The sequence below is a fragment of the Sphaeramia orbicularis genome, chromosome 6 (assembly GCF_902148855.1).
Source record: "Sphaeramia orbicularis chromosome 6, fSphaOr1.1, whole genome shotgun sequence".
Lineage (NCBI taxonomy): Eukaryota > Metazoa > Chordata > Actinopteri > Kurtiformes > Apogonidae > Sphaeramia > Sphaeramia orbicularis.
This window is the reverse complement of record NC_043962.1, coordinates 1,323,683-1,346,172: the sequence shown is the minus strand read 5'-3', so window position 1 is coordinate 1,346,172 and position 22,490 is coordinate 1,323,683. Positions and strand designations below refer to the sequence as shown.

Genomic DNA, 22,490 nt, shown 5'->3' with positions numbered 1-22,490 from the left:
CGTTTGGCAATCGGAGTGGGAGTGGGAGTACTCCCCCCTATCCCTCCCCACTTTCCTCCTCTTCCTCCTCCTCTTCCTCTTCCTCCTCACCCCTGACCTCGAAACAACTCCACGGACCGGTTCTAGCACCAACCTGTCCGTCTTTCCGCTCCCCTCGTTTTCTTTTTGTTTTCTTTTTCTTCTTTTTGTCGTCTTCGAGGCTTTAACGGAATTGCCAAGACCTGTTTCATGCATGTCCACTGGCGGCAGGTTCAACTTTGACGATGGGGGGTCATACTGCGGTGGGTGGGAGGAGGGCAAGGCGCACGGCCATGGGATCTGCACGGGACCCAAAGGCCAGGGCGAGTACTGTGGGTCCTGGGCCCACGGCTTCGAGCTGCTGGGCGTCTACACGTGGCCCAGCGGGAACACTTACCAGGGCACTTGGGCTCAGGGCAAGAGACACGGGGTGGGGGTGGAGAACAAAGGCCGGTGGGTGTACAAGGGCGAGTGGACGCACGGCTTTAAGGGACGCTACGGTATACGGGAGAGCACGGGAACCAGCGGGAAATACGAGGGGACGTGGAACAACGGGCTGCAGGACGGATACGGGACGGAGACGTACTCAGACGGAGGTAGGCACGGGATTGGATGGGAGGAGATGGCAGGTGCATTGTGGGTGTTTTGGGAGCGGGTTTAAGGGATGTGTGACTCAAACACTGCCTGTCAAAAAGTGATATTTAGGACTGACGACGGGCACATGTCCTCTGTGAAAATGACTCGTCACTAGGGAATGATTGACAGCACTGACAGATGTACAGTATGAGGAGTCTGTGGGGGGGGGTGCAGTGGGGAGGGTCTCCTCAGGTCACCCTCTGCACTCAGGCAGAGGCAGGGGGGGAGGGGGGGTTGCATCAGGACAGGAGCCAGTAAAATCAGTCCCCGTTTCTTTTCTCCACTCTGTCCTTTTCCTGCTGTGAGGACACACGGAGGCCTTCAATCCAGGCCATGTGGTCTTCAGGGATCAGGGAGAGGTGACATGGACCGAGGACAGGAACCCTTAAGGCAAAAAACACCACAGGAAGAACTAGAAAAGCACTGGGAGAGTGCAGACCTCCGCCAAGGCAGATCAGTCCCACCCCCCACCCCCACCCATCACCACCAAAATTTAATCATTTGTTCCTTGTGCCAATATCAACATTTCCTGAAAATTTTATGAAAATCCATCCGTAACATTTTGAGTTATCTTGATAACAGAGAGAAAGAAAAAACCGACAGATGGACAAACCCTAATGAAAGCATAACCTCCACTGTTACACTTAGTGGAGGTAAAAATTAAGTTGAACCAGTGTTGTAGTGGTCCCTGGTGAAGTGGGTAGACTCTCAATTTCTGCTCTTTTTTTTTTTTTTAAGTAGTCCAGAAAAACACCGCTTTAGAAACACAGGATAACATTAGCCTTTCATAACGTTAGCCTTTCATAATGTTAGCCTCCTCACACAGTTGAACTATTGGCGACTAAATCTCCTCTCTAAATGTGCAGTCATGTGACCAGTAGTTTCAAACAGTCACTCATTCTGAAACCACCTTGAAAATGATCTCAGCATTATGGATTCCATCAAAGTAGGTTCTCTACGTCTGTGTCTCACTCATTTGAAAGACGTTTATTCTGCCTTTCTCGTTCACATTTCCAACTAGAAAAGCACTCAGCACAGACCTCCGCCAAGGCAGATCAGCCCCCCCCCCCATCACCACCAAAATTGTATCATTTGTTCCTTGTGCCAGTATCAACATTTCCTGAAAACTTCATCCAAATTTGTCTATCACTTTTTGAGTTATCTTGCTAACAGACAAACAAACAGACAGACAAACCCTAATGAAAACAAAACCTCCACTGTTTCACTTGGTGGAGGTAAAAATCAAGTAACAGTTGAACCAGTGGTGTAGTGGTCCCTGGAGAAGTGGGTAGACTCAATTTTTGCCTTTTTTTTTAAAGTAGTCCAGGAAAACACTGTTTTAGAAACATAGGATAACATTAGCCTTTCATAACATTAGCCTACTCACATAGTTGAACTATTGGCAACTAAATCTCCTCTCTAAATGTGCAGTCATGTGACCAGTAGTTTAAAACAGTGACTCATTCTGAAACCACCTTAAATCTGACCTCAGAATTATGGATTCCATCAAAGTAGGTTCTCTCCATATGTGTCACTCATTTAAATGACGTTTATTCTACCTTTGTCATTCACATTTCCAACTAGAAAAGCACTCAGAGAGTGCAGACCTCCACCAAGGCAGATCAGCACAACACACAACATCACATTTCCTGAAAACTTCATGAAAATCTGTCCATATTTTTTGAGTTATCTTGCTAACAGACAGACAGACAACCCCCCCCGTCCCCCACCCCCACGATCACCACCAAAATGTAATCATTTGTTCCTTGTGCCAGTATCAACATTTCCTGAAAATTTCATCCAAATCCATCCATAACTTTTTGAGTTACCTTGCTAACAGACAGACAGACAAACCCAGATGAAAACATAACCTCTGAGGTAATAATCGCACATCTTTCAACAAGACGTGCAGTGACCTGTCAATCAACTGGGGAGGCACTGGCACTTGAGAAGGCATCCAATCAGGTTCCAGAGGTGGACAGCACTAAGCAGAGCCCTGGCTCTGGCGCTAAGTTAGCATTATTTTCCTGGGCATGACCCGCCCTACTCTGCCTCCAATTGGCTCATCAGTGCTCATGCCTAAAGTTAACCAATCTAATCAGTGAAGGTACCGAGTACTAGCCAATTAGAGGCAGAGTAGGGCGGGTCATGGTGAAAACATGGGCAATTTGGCGGCAGATGTAACTGAATGGAGCACATCAGGGGGATTTAAAAGAGGATATACACAACAATGACTGAAAAATAAGTTGTATACCCTGGAATACAGCACTAAGCTGAACGAAATGTGTAGATTTCAAGTTCATGTCTAGGGCTGGGTAAAGAAATCAATTTGATCGATCTTAGATCGATTTCGTTTTAATTTTGTGTAATCGATTAATAGTGGATGAGATCGATTTCTCAGAGCAGGACCGGGAGTACACGGAAGCGCAGCCAACTCCGTCTTGCGAACCCCTGGGGAAGACAGGCCGTGTTGGTCTCACTCACGACGGCTCTAGCGTGGAAAAGACATGGAGGGAGGGTGGGGAAAACCCCTCCGCTGGAGGTCCTCCTGGCCTCAAACTTTAACCCACAGTGTGAACGAACTGGCTGCTCGGAGGTTCTCCAAGGCGAGTGCCCCCCCTCCACTCCCCGACCAACAATCACGGAGCGCGCGCACCCCCTACCCCCGGTCCAACCAACAATCACTACGCAAACCCCCCCTCCAGTGAGTAGAAGCCACCAGCCATAAAACAGAATGAAGATGATGAAGAAGCTCATTCAGATCCACTGTAGAAACATGGACATGTTTGTGTCCTGTTCATTATTTCAGAGCAGATTCAGATACTTCCTGCTGAAATGTCATATTTATTTCCTTTCTAATATCAATATTGATCCCAGTATTGATGTGTTGCATGACTGCAGTAGTCAAATAATCAGGTTATGACTCAAAATTGTACTTTGGTATCAATAAATTAATCTGAATCAATCAATTAATCCTGAATCGAATCGATATTGGATCGGACTGAATCGAATCAAATCGAATCGTGATTAACTGATTCAGAACCTTATGAATCGAAATCGAATCGATTATGGAAAATGGCCATAATACCCAGCCCTATTCATGTCTGCACTTGAGACGCCAGTCTTCATAAAATATTATATGGAATACACCCCAGCAGAAGAAGATTCGCACTTCAGTGTCTGTGTAGGCGTCCACAAGAACATTTTATACACTTATACCCCTCAAGTAGTCGTATTATAGCTCTGAGGGCATGGTTTTTATATATAAATGCACTTAAACCGTAAAAAACAGGGGATTTAAAATGTAATAAATAGCCTCAAATGTGTAAATAATGTTGTAACGCTTTCATTTTAACTCTGTTTTTCATGAGTTTAAACATTAGTTCACCCCTGTATATGGAATCAATACGATCGATACGCTTCAGGTCACTTAAATGGGCTTTTTTTTTTTTTTTTTTTTTTTTTAGCACCGAGACACACACCATATGGATTGGTGTGTAAAAATAGAAGCACATACATGACAGTGCAACACACACACACACACACACACACACACACACACACACACACACACGCGAAAGCTGTCAGTTTGTGTGAGTTGAGCAACAGAGCTGACTGTAGCATACATGCAGTTAAAGCCAGGTTACATAAGTCTACGAGCAGGAGGTTTTACAATGGACCACACACACACACACACACACACACACACACACACACACACACACACACTCGACAGCAGCATGATATTATCCACAGCCCAGACTGGTTTGAGGGGTCGAATCAGGACAAAAGCTGAAGAAGTCACTCTGATAGATAACGGCACAGATGGGACGGACAGGTGGACCGAAGGGTGGGGGGGGCAAAGACAGATGTACGGAGCGATAGATGAATGGATTAGTTTGAGACCAAAACCGAACAATGGCTGCCGGCTGGAGGATGATTTTCACGATTGCTACAAAAGGGGGATGAGAGGAGGACAATGTATACGGAGACAGAACGGGAAATAAGCTGATAAGAAAGAAACGCCAGTGGAGGGACGGAGTGTGTGTGAAGCGTTTGAAGCCACCTACTGTAAACGCAGCACACATTGGCCTAGTTCTGACTGTTTATCGAGCTCCCACAGAACACGGTGTCCTTATTGGAACCGTCTGCATTTGTCTGTTTTTATAAATGACATACAAGTCAAAGTCAAGCCAACATTTTTAATAAACCCAGGAACCGTTTGCATGCCTCCACACAGATGAGCCAACTAAGTAACTAAGGAAGTAACTAACTAAGTAAGTAACTGAGGGGTTTTCAAAGTGTGGGATAGAGAGAACTCAAAAGAAGCAGAGCCCCCCCCCCCATTATTATAACTATTATTATCATTATTATTGTTGTTGCTTTGTATGTTCCATACAGGCTTAAAAAAAGTCTCAACAATACAGTTTATATAAACATCTTTATTTCTTAAACATTAAAAATGTTTGTATGTTCTTGAACATATATTTTTTAAACATTTTATACACTTTTATCTGTGTATGGGCTTAAATATCTATTTTAAAACAAATGTTAACATCTGTGTATGTTTTTAACTTTTTTTTTTTCTTTTACACATTTTAACATCTTTGTGTTTTTTAACATCTTTCTGTTTTTAACATCTTTTTAACATCTTTGTGTGTTTTCAGCATTTTTTTTGCACATTTTAACAACTGTGTATGTGTGTATATCTGTGTATTAACATCTCTTTTAACATGACTTAACATTTTCATGTGTTTTTAACATCTTTGTGTTTTTAACTTTTTTTTTTTTTTTTTGCAAATTTTAACATCTTTGTGTTTTTAACATTTTTTTATGCATTTCAACATCTTTGTGTTTTTAACATTTTTTTGCACATTTTAACATCTTTGTGTGTTTTTAACAGATTTTTAAATACATTTTAACATCTGTGTGTGTTTTAACATCTCTTTTAACACATCTTAACATCTTTGTGTGTTTTTAACATCTCTTTTAACATCTTTGTGTGTTTTTAACAAATTTTTTTTTTTACACATTTTAACATCTTTGTGTTTTTATCATCTTTTTTTGCACATTTTAACATCTTTGTGTGTTTTTAACATTTTTTTTTGCAAATTTTAACATCTTTGTGTGTTTTTAACATTTTTTAATGCATTTTAACATCTTTGTGTTTTTAACATTTTTTTGCACATTTTAACATCTTTGTGTGTTTTTATCATCTTTTTTTGCACATTTTAACATCTTTGTGTGTTTTTAACATTTTTTTTTTGTTGCACATTTTAACATCTTGTTTGATCACTCATTCTTTAAAATTTCAACAACAATTAATATATTAATACCGATATCTAGGGACTGAGGTTAGTAAATGTGTTGTTTCTATTTTTTAACTTCATTTCCCATCATGCAGTGTGATACTGCCCTTCCTGTCAACTGTCATGGTCATAGCAACGTAATTGTAAGGATATTGTATTCAAAATTACTGATATCGGACAAAATATTGGACCTATCAACTTACTGTTGTCACTAGTCTGTGTATTGACCAAAAACAATGAATTTTTCTCTCCATTTAACCTTAAGTGATTTATCACTATTTATTATAATATTATCCTCTGTATTTTCCTTTTTTTTTCAGTGAAAATCATGTAGTTTTCTATATTTAATTCACTGATCATGTAGATTTTCATAAAGCTCATCCTTAAAGTTGATGGTTCTTCTATCAGAAACAGATCAAACTGAATAAACAGTGTCTTTTTCAGTCCAATCTGTCATTAACTGAACCTAAACCCAGTGTGTCCATCCACTGTCATTGATTCAACTCCATGGGTTTGACTGGGGAATCAATGTTGTAGAAGATGACTGTGTTTCCACGGTAACTATGGAGCCTTTGAACATCCAAACATGGTCACATCTGATGACCATGAAAAGATGAAGAACTGTATTTTACATCAATTATTTCTACAAATTTCTTCAATTGTGTTCAGTTTGTGGTTTATTTTGTTCTTGTTGCTGATTTTGTCTTTTTTTTTTTTTTTTTTTTTTTTTTTATTCTTTTTGTTCATTTTACTGAGGCAAGGTTTTGACACCACCTACGAATTTAGCCGCATTAACAATTACCAACATTGTTATATAATGTGTGTATGTGTGTGTGAAAGGAGGTTGGAGTTGCTAATATCAGGCCTATCATTGAAAGTTAGAGGATATGATCTGTCATATTAGACTGAAAACACATGAGAGGCTTCAGTTATACATTAGGAAACTTTTGTCACTAACAGACCAAGGATTCCAGGGTTCTTTAATGTCATTTTATCCATGAAACTATGAAGAATGAAATATGTTACAGAAATATATTAGACTATTCTCTGTAAATACCAGGTGTTCAGAGAGATGGAGTCTCAGAATTACTACTACCACTATTATTACTCCTACTATTACTACTACTACCACTATTATTACTATTACTAGTACTACTACTACCACTATTATTACTATTACTAGTACTACTATTACTATTACTACTACTACTATGACAACTACTACCACTATTACTAGTACTACTACTACTATTACTACCACTATTATTACTATTACTAGTACTACTATAATTATTATTACTACTACTACCACTATTATTACTATTACTAGTACTACTTTAATTATTATTACTACTACCAGTATTACTACTACTACTACTATTATTACTACTATTACTAGTCCTACTACTACTAATACTACTACTACTATTATTACTACTAATACTACTACTAATACTACTACTCTTATTACTACTACTATGTTTACGCATTTATGTTTACGCATTTGGCAGACGCTTTTTTCCAAAGCGACTTACAGGGGAAAACCAATTAAATCACTCAATCAGTCACATTTTATTTATATAGCGCCAGATCACAAAAAAGTTATCTCTTGACATTTTATATATAGAGTTGGTCAAAACCAGACTCTAAGTCAATTTACAGAAACCCAACAGAACCTACTACCACTACCACTACTACTACTACCACTATTATTTTTACTACTACTACCACCACAATTATTACTACTACTACTACTATTATTATTATTACTACTACTACTACTACTACTACTATATAAATATATTTATATAAGTATGACCCTTTAATCCAGCGGTCGTTAAACATTTGTCGTTACATAAACAGACTCTGAATGTGAAACCAAAGTCACTTATTTGTTGTGTGTGATGTTCAAGTGTCCAAACCCCTTTAGCAGAGGTCACGGTCCTTTAAAGCGGTCATGTGACACTGATTAGGGCTCTGATTGGAGCTGATGGTCTACCTTTACAACCCCGGGGCTCTGTCATGTCTGAACCGATCCGAGTCAGGACCGAACCTTTGCAGATGCTTCAGATCCAACCCACTCTTCCCTCTAATTACACCTGATGCCACATTTCGAGGAAACACTCCTCCTCTTTCTTTCATATCACGGCTTTTTCATTCTTCTCCTACGTTTGCCAACATCTCTCTCTCTCTCTGTCTCTTTTCCTTCTATCCTCCCACCACCTTCTCGCTTTCCTCCCTCGCTCTCTGCTGCATTTCCACCGAGCCTCTTCTCTGTACAGTAGGGTTTCCATAGCAACGCTCACCGACATGCAGCAGGTCAGCGTGTCACGAGGGACTCGATTGCTCCTCGACGCTATTGGACGCCCGGCCCGACTCTACCAGGGCTCTGATTGGCTGGCTCGGCCTTCCGGGCTAATGGTGTTTACTGAGATGAAGAGCTAAGCTGACTGATTACCAAGAGCACACACACACACACAAACCCAGAGAGAGGGAGAGAGAGAAGAAGAGGAGAATGAAAAGAGTAATTCAGTAATCATTTTAGTGAGACATGAAGTGAGTCACAAAGGCCCAGATTACAGTGCGCTTCCATAACAGCAGCAGCACTTATTGTGTCTAGCTAGCTAATTGCCACACACCGACTTAAAAGCCCCATGTTTCACGATATACAAAGACTTTATTAAGATGCTGAAGCAGGACGTGAGTGATTCCTGTCACGGAACAGCTGATCACAGATACTTCATTACACACAGGCCGTAACAGCTCTCATCAGTCCTCCTTCTACCCCCCCACCCCCCTGGGCTGTTGGCAAAGAAGCTACAATAATGTAATTGTCCGACTTGAACATACAGTAGCACATTAGTGGACGCTGAAGGCTGCTGTTAGTGCAGTAATTATTCCACTTCCTCCCATCTTACATAAGCTGACACAACTAATTCACTTTTCATGTTTAGACACATCCAGCAGCGACACAAACCAGGGGGGTGCCAGTCAGTTTAGTTCAGGAGGCACATAAAATACATGCATACATTAAAGGACATTTAATGCAAAACATTTAAAGTACCCTCTGGGGGATCAGTGGATCTATTGGTAATTGGGTTTTATTTTCAGAAACAAAAGAGAAACTAGTGGTTAATTGATTTTCATTTTACAATAGAAGAATTAAAATTTAATTTTAAAGCATTTTTCTTTTTCAATGTCAAAACAGATAAACCATATTTTTTAAAAAATGGATTGAATTTTGTTTTCTCTTTCTAACAACAAAAAAGAAAGTTACTAGTTGACAGAAAAAAACAAAACAAAACCAAAAACGCCCGTTTTTTTTTTTTTTTTTTTTTTTTTTGCATTTTCTGAGAATGTTTTCATTTTCAAGGAAAAAGCGGTGATACCATTGAGGTCACAAAGATTCTTATGAACGATGGGTTTGTGTTCAGTGAATCTGCTGGTACTTGGATCATCTTTTCAGAAACAAAAGAAAAACTTGAAAAGCCCTCAGAGAGCGCAGACCTCCGCCAAGACAGATCTGCCCCCCCCCCCCCCCCCGATCACCACCAAAATGTAATCATTTCTTCCTTGTGCCAGTATCAACATTTCCTGAAAATTTCATGAAAATCCATCCATAACTTTTTGAGTTATCTTGCTAACAAACAAACACACACACAAACAAACAAACACACAAAGCAAAGTGATCACAATACCTCCTGGCAGAGGCAACTAGTGGTTAATTGAGTTTTGTTTTAAAATAGAAGAATTAGAATAGAATTTCAAGGCGTTTTTTTTTTTTTTTTTAGTGTCAAAACAGACGAATCAAATTTAAAAAACAGATTGATTTTCATTTCCTCTTCCTAATAACAAAACAGAAAGTTACTACCCAACAGAAATGGAAAAATAGAGCAAAAACGCCTGGTTTTTTTTTTTCATTTTCTGAGACCGGATGTTGTCATTTTCAAGGAAAGAGCACTAAAGCCATGGAGGTCATGAATATTTTTACAAACGATTGAAGATTGAAGAATTGAAGAAGACATTTTAAAGTTTTGCTTCAGATTATTCCACAGATGCACCCTCTAACAGATACACTGATTTTTTATGTTTGTTCTACACTTAATTTTCTTGTAGATTTCAGTTCCCCTTAAATTGTAATTCCTTTGCCTGGGCTCAAACATTTCCTGTAGACGGTAGAGGAACATAAGGTCATGGGCTTTAGACATTATAATAGAATAAAAGAAGTAAAACTGTCCAAAGTCTTTGAGGGTTAAAAACCAACGAGACACAGAAAAATGATAAAATCCTGTTCAGTGTGTCTTCATAAAGTGTCTAAACGCTTCTATGATCATGATCACATATCGCATCAGAGTTATTTTCACACTAGTTTAACCAACATTCATCCCATTGGAGGATAGGCATGACATCCCAACCAGTGCAAGTTACCGTGGTTACAACTACTGAGTGTGAAAATGGAAAAAAGTGGGAAAGAGCTGTTGATTGCTTGGAAAAGCAGCCACTTCATCTGTCATGTAGTTTGTGGAAATTACCTACTTTGATATAACATTGTACAAACGTCGTCTTATGTATCAGTACATTAACGGAGAACGAGACATGCGTGGGTAGAAGGAGCTGCACGAGAGTTCAAGGGTTACTTTGTACTCGACTTTTATATTAGAATAGAATAGAATAGAATAGAATAGGCTTTTACTGTCACTAGTCACTTTTCCATTGGACATCTGTGCAAAACTTTACCCATATTTACTAAATGTCGAAAAAAACAGGAGTGCGTAATGTCAGTTTTTCCATAAAATCACAAATGCGATGATTTGTTTATTTATTATCGCGAGATGACACAAGAGGTCATTCCATAAACATGGCAACGAACGTAAATATGGTGTTGATTTACAGATATTTTCATTATCATTATATATTACCCTTCTATCTTGTACTAAATTAAAACACAGTGGGGTTTCCTGGTGTGCCCACACATACCCACACGTTTCTTCTTCGCTTGTTGTAATGTCCGTCAACATCCTTTTTTTTTTTTTTAATTCACCTGACACCTGAGTTGCAAAAAAAAGTCTTTCCATTGCAGTTTTGTGTGATATACCATTTGCGCTACACCCAAAAAACCACCTCTTGCCAGCGCAGAAACTTTTAACTGAAACATGTGACTTTTGGCGAAATTGTCGTTTTTCCATTAGGTAAATTTTTATGTGCAAGTTATATTTGTGCAATTTGAGGGACAATGGAAAAGCGACTATTATGAATCAGTTAATAAACCTTAATTGACAATATTAGTTGCTTTTCCATTGGACATCTGCACAAAACTTTACCAATATTTACTAAATGTCGACAAAACAAGTGCGTAATTTTGTTTTTTCCATTAAATCACAAATGCGATGATTTGTATATTTATTATCGCGAGATGACACGAGAAGTCATTCCATAAACATGGTGACAAACATAAATACGGTGTTGATTTACAGATATATTCATTATTATTATATATCTCTGTCTCGTACTAAATTCTAAAATGATTGCGTTTCCTGGTGTGTCCACACATACCCACGTTTCTTCTGCTTCTCTTGTTGTAACGTGCGTCAACATCCGTTTTGTTTTTTTTTTTTTAATTCACCAGACTGTAGTTGTGAAAAAAGGTTTTTCCATTGCAGTTTTGCCTGATATGCCATTTGCGCTACGTCTGAAAAACCACCTCTAATCAGGGCAAAATTTTTAATCAAAAAATGAGACTTTTGGCAAAATTGTCGTTTTTCCATTAAGTAAATTTTTCTGTGCAAGTTATATTTGCGCAATTTGAGGGTCGATGGAAAAGCGAAAGAGAAGTTTTCTAAGTTTGAGTTTTTTTTAAATGAAAAAGTGTCCCAGTGATGGATTGGTCTGAAGGGGGCCCAGACTTTGCTCTTTGTGCTTGGCCTGTGAGATCCCCAGACCTCACTGTGTGTAATTTTTTTCTTGTGGTGATACATAAAAGATCACATTTATGTTCCACCGCTACCCACTAACCTGGATGACCTTAAACATTGAATAACAACAGCGATCAACTCAGTGGATGGTGATATGCTAATACACATCTGGGTGGAATTCTCTCATGGCGCTGATGTCCGTGCTGCAGGTGGTGGACACATTGAACACTTGGAAGACAGGAAATAAAAGTAGATTGTGAGTAATGATAATAATAATAATAATAATAATAATAATTATAATAATAATAATACATTTTATTTGTGTGGCATACCCCCCCCAAATGAAGGATGACACTTTACTGGTGATTTTTTTAGGTTTAGTGGCACTAATGCTGCGTTCCAGGCCAGTTTTTGAGCCCGTAACTCACAACTTCAAACCATGACTTACGAGTTTGTAATGTTCCAGGCAAGTTACGCCAAACTGCCTGAGCGAAAGGAATTATGGGAGTTAGACGTAAACAAACCAGCATGGTGGACTGTACATTACATTCATTTACAGTCATTTCTATCCCAGAGGGATTTGTTCTTTGCTTAATTGAGGGAAACAGAGGAGGAAAAATGGTGCATAAGGCAAGAGAAGCTGTTCTACCTTTAATGTTACATCATTTGTATATTTGGATTCGTATTTGGTATTAATTTATTCTTGCACTCAATGGACTGAAAACTAGCTAACTCAAGAGTAGCTGCTGATTATGCAGAACATTTGCAGATAACTAATATCAGAGCAATACCTTGCTTTAATAAATAATCTACATAAACACCACATCCATGGGGGGGCGCCATTGCTGTCAGAACTCGTAACTGGGAGAACATGGATCTAGTACGAGTTCACAGGTGGAAGTAACTAACATCACAGACAAATAAACCTTGTTTATTGATTAATGGCATTAATATTTTTAGTTCAAGCTGTAATAACAGACATACATGCAATGCATTGAATGAAGAGAGGAAAATTTCCCCCAGAGGTAAAGCAGTATGGAATTCAACTTTTTCTAAAATTGAGTGGTCAAAAGCATGGACATTACCATATAAATACTGTATTACAAACAAAATTAGAATTTTACATCTCAAAATTTTACATGACATATATCCCTCCAATGCTATTTTGTGTCGATTTTATGATGTGGAAGAAATATGCAACTTTTGTCAATCTGAATCTGAAACTACTCGACACTTATTCTTTTTATGTGAACATTCTTCTAATTTTTGGTCCAAAATGGAAAATTATATCATATCTAAAAGTAACAAGAAAATAAATATAACATCCCAAAATGTAATTACTTATTTTATACATGATACTAACAATCTAGAATTTACTGTAAATTTATTCATATTATTTGGAAAATTTCATATACATAAAAAGAAATATACTAAAACACTCCCAAATTTCAAATCTTCCTCTTAGAAATTGGAATTTATATTAAATCTTTAGACCTCATTTATAATAAAAAAAAAAAAAAAAAAAAAGCACTAATACCTTGGCTATTTATAAACAAATTTTTAATACTGACTGAACTTGCTGTTGCATTTATTTATTTATTTATATTTGTAGAATTATTATTTTTTCTTTTTTCTTTTTTTTTTTTTTTACTATTATTTATATATTATGCTTTGTATTTTTTTTTTTTTTTTTTTTTTTTTTTTTTAAATCTATGCATTATTTTCTTAAACTTATACAATATACTTACTTGTTCAAATGCTTTTTCCCTTTTGACATCTTGTTGTTTGTTTAAAATGTTGAACTGTATACTCAAATGTTGTTAATGAAGTTGGAAAAAAAGAAAAAGTTCACAGGTGGAAGTCACAGGTTTGACTGACATTCCAGTGCATTTGCACCAGTAGAAGTTTGGAAAAACACGAGTTACGGGTGGACTGGACCGCAGTATAAATCCTTAAATCAACAGTAACAGCTAAAGAACACACAAAAAACGTGTAATTACAAAGCACATACATTTCACTTTAGCAAAAGAACTCTGAGGATTAGCTTGACTGAAAACTAGCAGTAAATGTTAGCTTAGCTCATTAGCGTAAATGACAAATTAATAAACTAGTGAGAGACACAAAATATTCAATAACATCTCTACATTTAACACAAACATACCTTGTGCCTCTTCAGAGGAGCAGTTAATACAAAACAATGAACTGACTCTGTGTTTGAACTCTCTTTTGCCGTTTTTAACCGTTTTTTTCTCCTTCTGATGTTCAGATAGGAAGTTGCTCTTCAAAATAAAAGTCTGCAACGTCCAAACCGGAAGTTACCCGTTACATAGCCAAAATAAAAGCAATACACCGAGACACAGTTACAGAAGTGAATTTAGCAAATTCTGCTGAGAGTTATTTACAATGTGTGTAGTGCTTTTCATAGAACTCAAAGACACTTTACATACAGAAGATAAAAACAAAAACCAAATACATTAAAAACAGATATAAAAGCAGGTGCAAAGGCACGGGTACGATTACAAAACAATTCAACGTTAAAATTAAACATTAAAAGCAATCTTAAATAAATGAGTTTTTAAAAGGGATTTAAAGGTGTTGAGGTCGGAGCAGTGTCAGATAGAAGGTGGGAGGAAGAGCTGCGATAGAAAAAGCTCTGCCCCCCCGGGAGTCTAATACTTGTGATTTGGCTGGAGTTTTCTGTTGCTTTTCCTTATTAAAATATTGCGTAATGAAATTGGTTCATTCAGTTTGAATAACCCTGTATATGTTAACTAGTGCGTTGACCCGGGTGGATCCACAGGTTCAACATGTGGTCGTTTTTATGCTGTTGTGTATTCGTTCATGCTGTACCACATTTGTCCAGCAGTTACCGCCAAAACGTTCTGACCAGAGATACGTGATTGAAAGGATATTGTATTAAAAATTACTGATATCTCCCAAAATATTGGTCCGGTCAACTTGCCATTTTCACAGTCTGTTCATTGACCAAAAATACATAAGTATGACAAACTGCAGCAGTCAGTTCTGTACGGGTTTAGTGTGATGTCTGAGACACACACACTTAGCTTTATAAAATAAATTCTCCTGTCGGTGCTCGTAACACAACGCTGATGAAGATCTGGAGTTAGTCCAAGAGCACCTTTGGTGGCAGCTCACTGCTCCTAATTGCTAATTGCTAATGCTAATGCTGGGTACTATGTGGGTATTAGGATGGAGACTGAATTTCCCTCGGGGGAAAATAAAGTGAGTTAACCTTTAACCTTTAACCCAGTGGTTCGCGACCTTTTTTGGCTTGTGACCCCATTTTAACACCACACACTTCTGACGACCCCAGACATTCAAAATGGAGACAATTTTTTTTGCTAAAATGAATTTGTTTTTGATCATGTAATAGTTTGCTATACTATGTCGTAAATAAACGTTAATTTTAGAGGACATTTAGACTATTTAATGTGGTATATACACACATATACTCTGTTCGGTCCCATTTTCATCTGCGACTGTGTCCGGGCAGGTTGAAGCGTAGTAAAACATGCGGTCACATGATCAGGTCAATCAAGATACACCCTTTCAAATATTATATCCTGCATTTTATTTGAACTTTATTATTTGGAAAAGTGTGGGGTTTTAATTATAAATGAGATATACATTGAATCATTAAAAAATGTCTTTATCAGTAATTTTTTTTTTTTTCTTTTTATCAATTACTAGAAATTTCAGGCGACTCCGTTTGAATTCCAGGTGACCCCATGAGGGGTCCCAACCCCAAGGTTGAAAAACATGGCTTTAACCTCTCCTGTTCTGGAATACTGGACTTGGGGTCTACCATTCTGCTGAAGATTTACTGTAGAAGTAAATGTAGTTAAAACGATGACCGACTGCAGCACATATTGCTTTCTACAGACTTTACTTTTTATTTTCTCACATTTTTTTTTTTTAAGTAACGTGGGTGAAATCAAGTGTCTCTGAATGAATGAATGAATGAATGAATGAATAAATGAATGAATTAATGTTTTATTTTGTACATAAAAAAACACAATAAAACAAGCGCCAATAAAACCAAAACCAAAACACAAAAAGAAATGTATACTATTATACTATAGAAAATACTAAATGCAATTTTAGTGTTTTTTACACATTTGAAAAGTATAAATAACACTATCATTATCTAGTCTCATGTATTCCAGGAGGTTTCCTTTTGGACATTAATAAGAAGACAGTTTTATTTTATGTCTCAATAAGGACAGTGTTGTGATCAAGGTTATTATCATTAACGAAAACTAACGAAATGACAAAAACTAGAATTGAAAAAACATTTTCGTTAACTGAAATAAATAAAAACTATAATTACAAGAAAAAAACGATAACTAACTGAAACTGTATTGTGTGTTTACAAAACTAACTAAAATGGATAAAAATGATGGATAAAATTCCCTTCGTTTTCGTCTTTGTCAATGTCGGATTGATACAAAATAGGTTTATTTCATTAAAGCAGTTTTAGCTAGCGGCACCGTATGACACTTTTTGGTCCGTCACTTGTGGTTTCCAGTCATCTTCTGGTCCCCACTCTACCTGGAAACATGGAGACTAAAGTTGGGAGAAAGCAGCAGAGTCCTGTCTGGGATTTATTTGAATACGACGACAGAGAAGAAGAGAAAAGAGACGATTAAACTAAAACTAAACTAAAACTAAGCATTCAGAAAAAAAATGAAAACTAATAAAAACTAGCAAACCTGCTCTAAAAACAAATTAAAACGAACTGAATTAGAGAAAAAAAAAGTCAAAACTAAATAAAACTAAACTATAACCAGTGTTCAGAGAACACAAACCTCTGCCAAACACCCTGAACAGTGTGCATGTGTGGATCGACTATTTCTGTTTAAATTCAACAGTTTCCAGGTTGTTCCATACAGCAGAAACAGTTGAATCTGGTCCCAGTCATGTGTCTGTCCAATTAGATTCAATTCCCATCAATATTTGTTGAGTTCTAATTTTAAATGTGTGGGAAATGAGATTTTCAATGTTCAATGTAAATGTCCACAGAGTCCACATTCCACAGTGGATGTGGACAATTTAGTTCCAGATACAAGAGATTGTTCTAAGCTACAGGTGGATCCAACTGGAGGAGAATCGGAGTCATTTTGAATTTTGGATGAATTTTGGAAAATGTCTCAATGATGACAGATGGAAAACTGTAGATGTTGTGACCTTGCTGTGACCTTGAACTTTGTCCTACTGGGACCAGAATGTACTGGGCTGGTCCCAGGGCCTAGGCCTATCTGTGGGGAAGATCTGGGAAAGATGGGGGGAAGAGTTTTACACTGAAGTTGCTAAAAAACAAACAAACACACAAAGCAAAGTAATCACAATACCTCTTGGCAGAGGGAATGAACTAGAAAGGCACTCGGAGAGCGTAGACCTCTGCCAAGGAAGATCTGCCCCCACACCAACACATCATCATCATTTGTTCCTTGTGCCAGTATCAACATTTCCTGAAAATTTCATGAAAATCTGTCCAGAACTTTTTGAACAAACAAACCAACTCTGGCAAAAACATAACCTCAGTAAACCTTGGTAAAAATCCAAAACTAATAGAACCTTGGTTGTGATCTGAGTGTGTGTGTGTGTGTGTGTGTGTGTGCATTAAATTCTTATTGTCCAAGTTGTTTGTGTATTTTCTCAGTATTTCCTGCATCGTATTTGTTATGTTTGAGCCTCATTTAGATATTTCTGCGTTTGGGTCCTTTCATCCATTGTTCGGAGGCAGCTCTTTTGTATCTGTCGAAAAGCGTACACCTGCGATAAACGACAAGGTCATCAAAACAACCATGACATCATTCCAGAACATAAGTGTGGTCGTTTTCACATCAGCACTGTGTGATCACAGGCTGTTTTCTGAAATGTGTTTTTTTTGTTTTTTTTTTTTCGGGGGGGGAGATAAATAATCCTCCAATTGAAATCTGAAAGACTCAGACAGAAAAAAAAACATGTCCCAAGCAAAATCTCTTAAACGGATAACGGACCCACACTGTGATTTATGCAGCAGCAGTTTAGCTTTGAACTGGCTTCGCTTTTGGTTTCAGTGTTTGGAGATTTTACCATAGTTTCACTCATCCGCCTGCAATCTGGGCCGGTGTACAGTATCTGTACCGTCGGTTTGGGGGGGGGGGTTCTGTTTTTGTCATGACTAAGACATATCTGTTAACTCATCCTCTGTGTGATCCATCCTGGAAAAACGTTTTATATTTTATTTGTGGGAAAGGCTTAAACTGGGCCTCTTAATTAAAGCAGTGATGTTTTGCTTTTTTTAAGTGGAATTCTTCATTTTCCAACAGTTCCCTGAACATTTCCATATAAATACCATACATTTAGTTTTCTTTATATTAAGAGATTTGTTAATTTATTGACATCAGACCAAGTTTTGAGCACTCCAACCTCCTTTTCAGCTGTGGCTGTGTCAGAGGTGTTTTCTGTCAGACTGCAGTGGAAGCTCAGCTTCCCCTAAAATGACTCCAATTAAATGCTCAAATCTGTTCAGTTATGTTGACATTTCATTGACTCCAAATGTGTTGGAACACGTTCATCTCTCAGACCAGTTGGTTCAGAATCAGTTTTATCCCAAATCAGTGGACTGGATGTTGTTCACTTCTCCTCCATTCCCGTGTCTGTGTTTTCTCCTCCATCTCTGCTCAGTGCATTTGTCCGTAGACGCTCAGCGTCCATGCACTTCAATGGGACTGAGTGGAACTGCTTTAAACTGACTCTAAACTGGACGCTAATTGGATAAATGACACCATGTTGTCCCGCCCCTGGACACTTAGCATCTCTGGGGGTGAATGGAGCTGTGGGCGGAGCTCGGCCGGGCCGGACGCTGAGCTTCCGAGTGCTGATTGGAGGATCAGTCCAAAGGCTGAATCCTGTTTGATTGACAGCTGTTTTCACATCTGCTCCTTCAGTTTAATACTGTCACACATTCTGCTGTGAAATCAGAGAAACCAAATGAACTGTTCATTTACTGACCTGGAAAGAAAACACACTCATTGTACTTCCTTGTTTCAATTTAACATAATTTCAACATGTTCTTGTTTACTTGGTACGATAAGGTCACTGACCATTTTCTTAAAAAGGAACGGAGGATGAATTTATGTTTAAATAACTTGACAATGAGCCGACAATGAGCTTCCCCTGTCTGAAAGACGAGCAGCCGCCGCTGGTCTCTGTCACTTGTTAGTCCAGTCTAATGCATGTTCCTGGTGTTAAATCAAAAACGCTGGAGTGAAAGTTGGGGGTACTTGGATTAAAAAGTTTATTTCAAGGGGTACTCCAGTGTAAAAAGTTTGAGAACCACTGAGGTGGAAGAAAAACTACCATAAAATATGAAAAAGAAATAAACATTAATAAAATAACTCTTACTATGTGCAGAAGTCCACAGTGTGCAGCACCAGTACAGTTAAAGTGATGGTTTATGCAGCAGCAGTGAAATAAAGTGGCATGTGTGACTTCAGCAGCATCAGGATTCTGTTTCTAAAGACGCGGCAGCATTTGTACATTTTGTACACGTACACTTTAGTAATTTGGCCCCTTTTTTTTTTTTTTTTTTTTTTTTCGGCAGTCGCTAATGCGAACATCCTCCACTACACAACAACCCTAGTGCAGGCTTTAGCTTATGCAACGGTTTGATGTTTGGAGTGAGGATTAGCCATGCGCCGTCTGAAACATGAAAATTCCAAATATCTGTCTTGGAAGTCTGCCCTGCTCTACCACTAATACACTACAGAGCGGACATACTAATGACAGAGTTTACCCGGGAAGCAGATTCAACGGGGAAACGCTGCAACTCACTGAAACTCATCTGCATTTCTGCATTATTATAACCCCGAAATGGAGTTTATATGGTATTATGGTTTTACCCTGAACCAAGGTTCGAATAGTTTTGGATTTTTCATTCTTGTTTAGTTTTATTTAGTTTGGACTTTTTTTTTCTCTAATTCAGTTCATTTTAATTTGTTTTTAGAGCAGGTTTGCTAGTTTTGATTAGTTTTCCTTTTTTTCTAAATGCTTAGTTTTAGTTCAGTTGTAGTTCAGTGGTCTCTTTTCTCTTCTTCTCTGTGCTCCTATTCAAATCAATCCCAGACAGGACTCTGCTGCGTTCGTCTCCATGTTTCCAGGTAGAGTGGGGACCAGAAGACGACTGGAAACCACAAGTGAACACAAGTGACGGAGCAAAAAGTGTCGTATGGTGCCGCTAGCTAAAATTGCTAGAGCGAAATAAATTGATTTCGTAGGTTTTCGAGGCTGAGTTTTTCAGGAGTCGAGACCGAGTTGAGACTAAGACCACAAAAACAAGTCAGTTTGGACCGGTCGCTCATCTTGTCTCCGCTCTGTGATTGTACCAGAAACTGAAGTGAAGTCACTGACACTCACTGAACACAGGACCTTTGCGTTGCACCATGGGATATGCTTTCAAATAATGCCCACCAACATTCCATATGGTTTTTTTTTTTTTACCTCCGCTGAGGAGGTTATGTTTTCATCGGTGTTTGTCTGTTTGTTTGTTTGTTTGTTTGTTTGTCTGTTAGCCAGATAACTCTAAAATTTTATTTGGAGGGGCTGATTTTGGAACATGAACATAAAAACATTCTGTTGGTCTTGAGGACTCACTCTGAAATTACAAGTCCCTCTCCTCCCGCTGTGGTCCGAGACCGAGTCAAGACCGAATCTTTGAAGGGTGAAGTCCAAGACGAGACCGACACAGCAGAAAATGGTCTGGAGCACTACAACATTCCCCTTTAGCACCGACATGGGTGACCCCTAGTGGAAGAACCCTGTTGGATTGGGGTGTCCCATGACTATTATTATTTGTCCAAATGGGGGCGCTTCTGTTGAAAAATCAGTGTTTTTTGGACATTGTTAATAGATATAGTAGGAAAATCAAACTCAGATTTGGTTCATATGGATCATCCAAAATGAAGTTGGTGTCTTTTGTACATTGTGTCGTTTATAGATGGAGTTTTGGGCTTAAATGGGTTCTGACCATTATTCTGACACTATCAGGTCCACGGAGCTCTAACTGAGTTCATATTTATTGTCTAACAGTTCTCTGTCTTCATGGCACTACCTTGAGTTTACATGATGTCATATTTGGACACCGGGGGGTGTTTTTCCAAATGGTGGGGGGAGCTTCTGTTGAAAAATCTGTATTTTGGACATTATTAAAGAAACAGTCGGCCAGTCAAGCTCAAACTTGGTTCATATTGATCATCCAAAATTAAGTTCACATCTTTTGTACATTGTATTTATTTGCTTTATTATATAGCAGGGTCCGAACACAGTCATGTCCCGTCAGAGAACGAACTTTAATTGATCGCTGTTCCAACATTTTTTTCAATATAAAGTCGCTCCTTGTTTTGGATAATCCCTTATGGTCCAACTAAAGCAAAAATGAATTGAAAAGTAAAAATGTGGGTCATTTAGAAACACTAATCTGTCATATTGTCTCTAAAATGTCCCATCAGAGAGATTTCGAATACCGTGTTTTGACCCAGCAGAGGACTGGGGTTTTTTTCGGGTCTATACCCTTTACTGTCGGTCCCTGACAGTGTAAACCTCGTTAGTAAAGCAGTAATTATGAAACTGCACTGACGAGGCTGCAGGTCGAACCTTTTCTCTCTCATCCATTGTAGGCTTTAGAAGGTTGACGCCTTGTTCTTCAGCGTCCATCTCCATCTTTCTCACATATGCAAACACAGACATGTGAGCGCTGACGTGGTGAAACAGCACATGAATAAATAATTCATAAAAGAACTCCTTCACAGTCGCTCGTTCTTTCTGTGCTTTTCCTTTAGTCACTGCACTGATTCACAGGTCGAAATTTTGGTGTGTAATATAGTAAAACGTTCTGCAGAGCAATAATATAGACTCATGGTAAAGAGTAAATAAAAGTTTTTACGTAAGGTCTGAACAGTGACATGTTACAGGAAAAGTGAACTGATATTTTGCTTTAGCTCACACTGAAATGTCCACGTACTCATGCACTTTATTTTCTTTAAACTCATTCTGTCCATTTATGTATAGAACTTACATCTGCATAGAATGTACCCAGTGGACATAGTGTGAAATTCCAGGTTAACAGCAGCAAAGTACAAAAGCATAGAAGAGCAAAATCAAGATAAACACAAATCAAGAATGCTATACACACTATTTACAGCTGTGCACATGCTGATCATGTCACAGGTTTATTGCATGGTTTCCTGTTTATTTATTGTATGGTTATTGCACAGAATTTATGCTTTTATTTTTATTTGTATTTTTATGCTGTGGTGTATCCGTGCATGTTGTACCGCATTTGTCCAGCAGTCACCACCAAAGTGTTCTGGGCATAGCAATGGGATTGTAAGGATATTATATTCAAAATTACTAATATCTGGAAAAGTATTGGTCCTATTGACTTACCGTTTGCACCAGTATGTTCATTGACCAAAAATACATAAGTAGGACAAACTGCAGCAGTCAGCTGTGTACGGAGTTAGTGTGATGCCCGACACACACACACACACACACACACATACACACTCACACACACATACACACACACACACACCTACACACACACTCA

The 22,490-nt window shown here is 38.2% G+C and overlaps 1 protein-coding gene across 1 annotated transcript in view; it reads left to right on the top strand.

The window, feature by feature from the left end:
- The window catches only part of jph3b (junctophilin 3b), a 79,977-nt gene continuing 57,487 nt past the window's right edge, over positions 1–22,490 (top strand). The window contains exon 1 of the mRNA XM_030136482.1: positions 1–614. Within this exon, the coding sequence (XP_029992342.1) occupies positions 233–614 (382 nt within the window). The 5' untranslated portion in view covers positions 1–232. The remainder of the gene's footprint in view (positions 615–22,490) is intronic.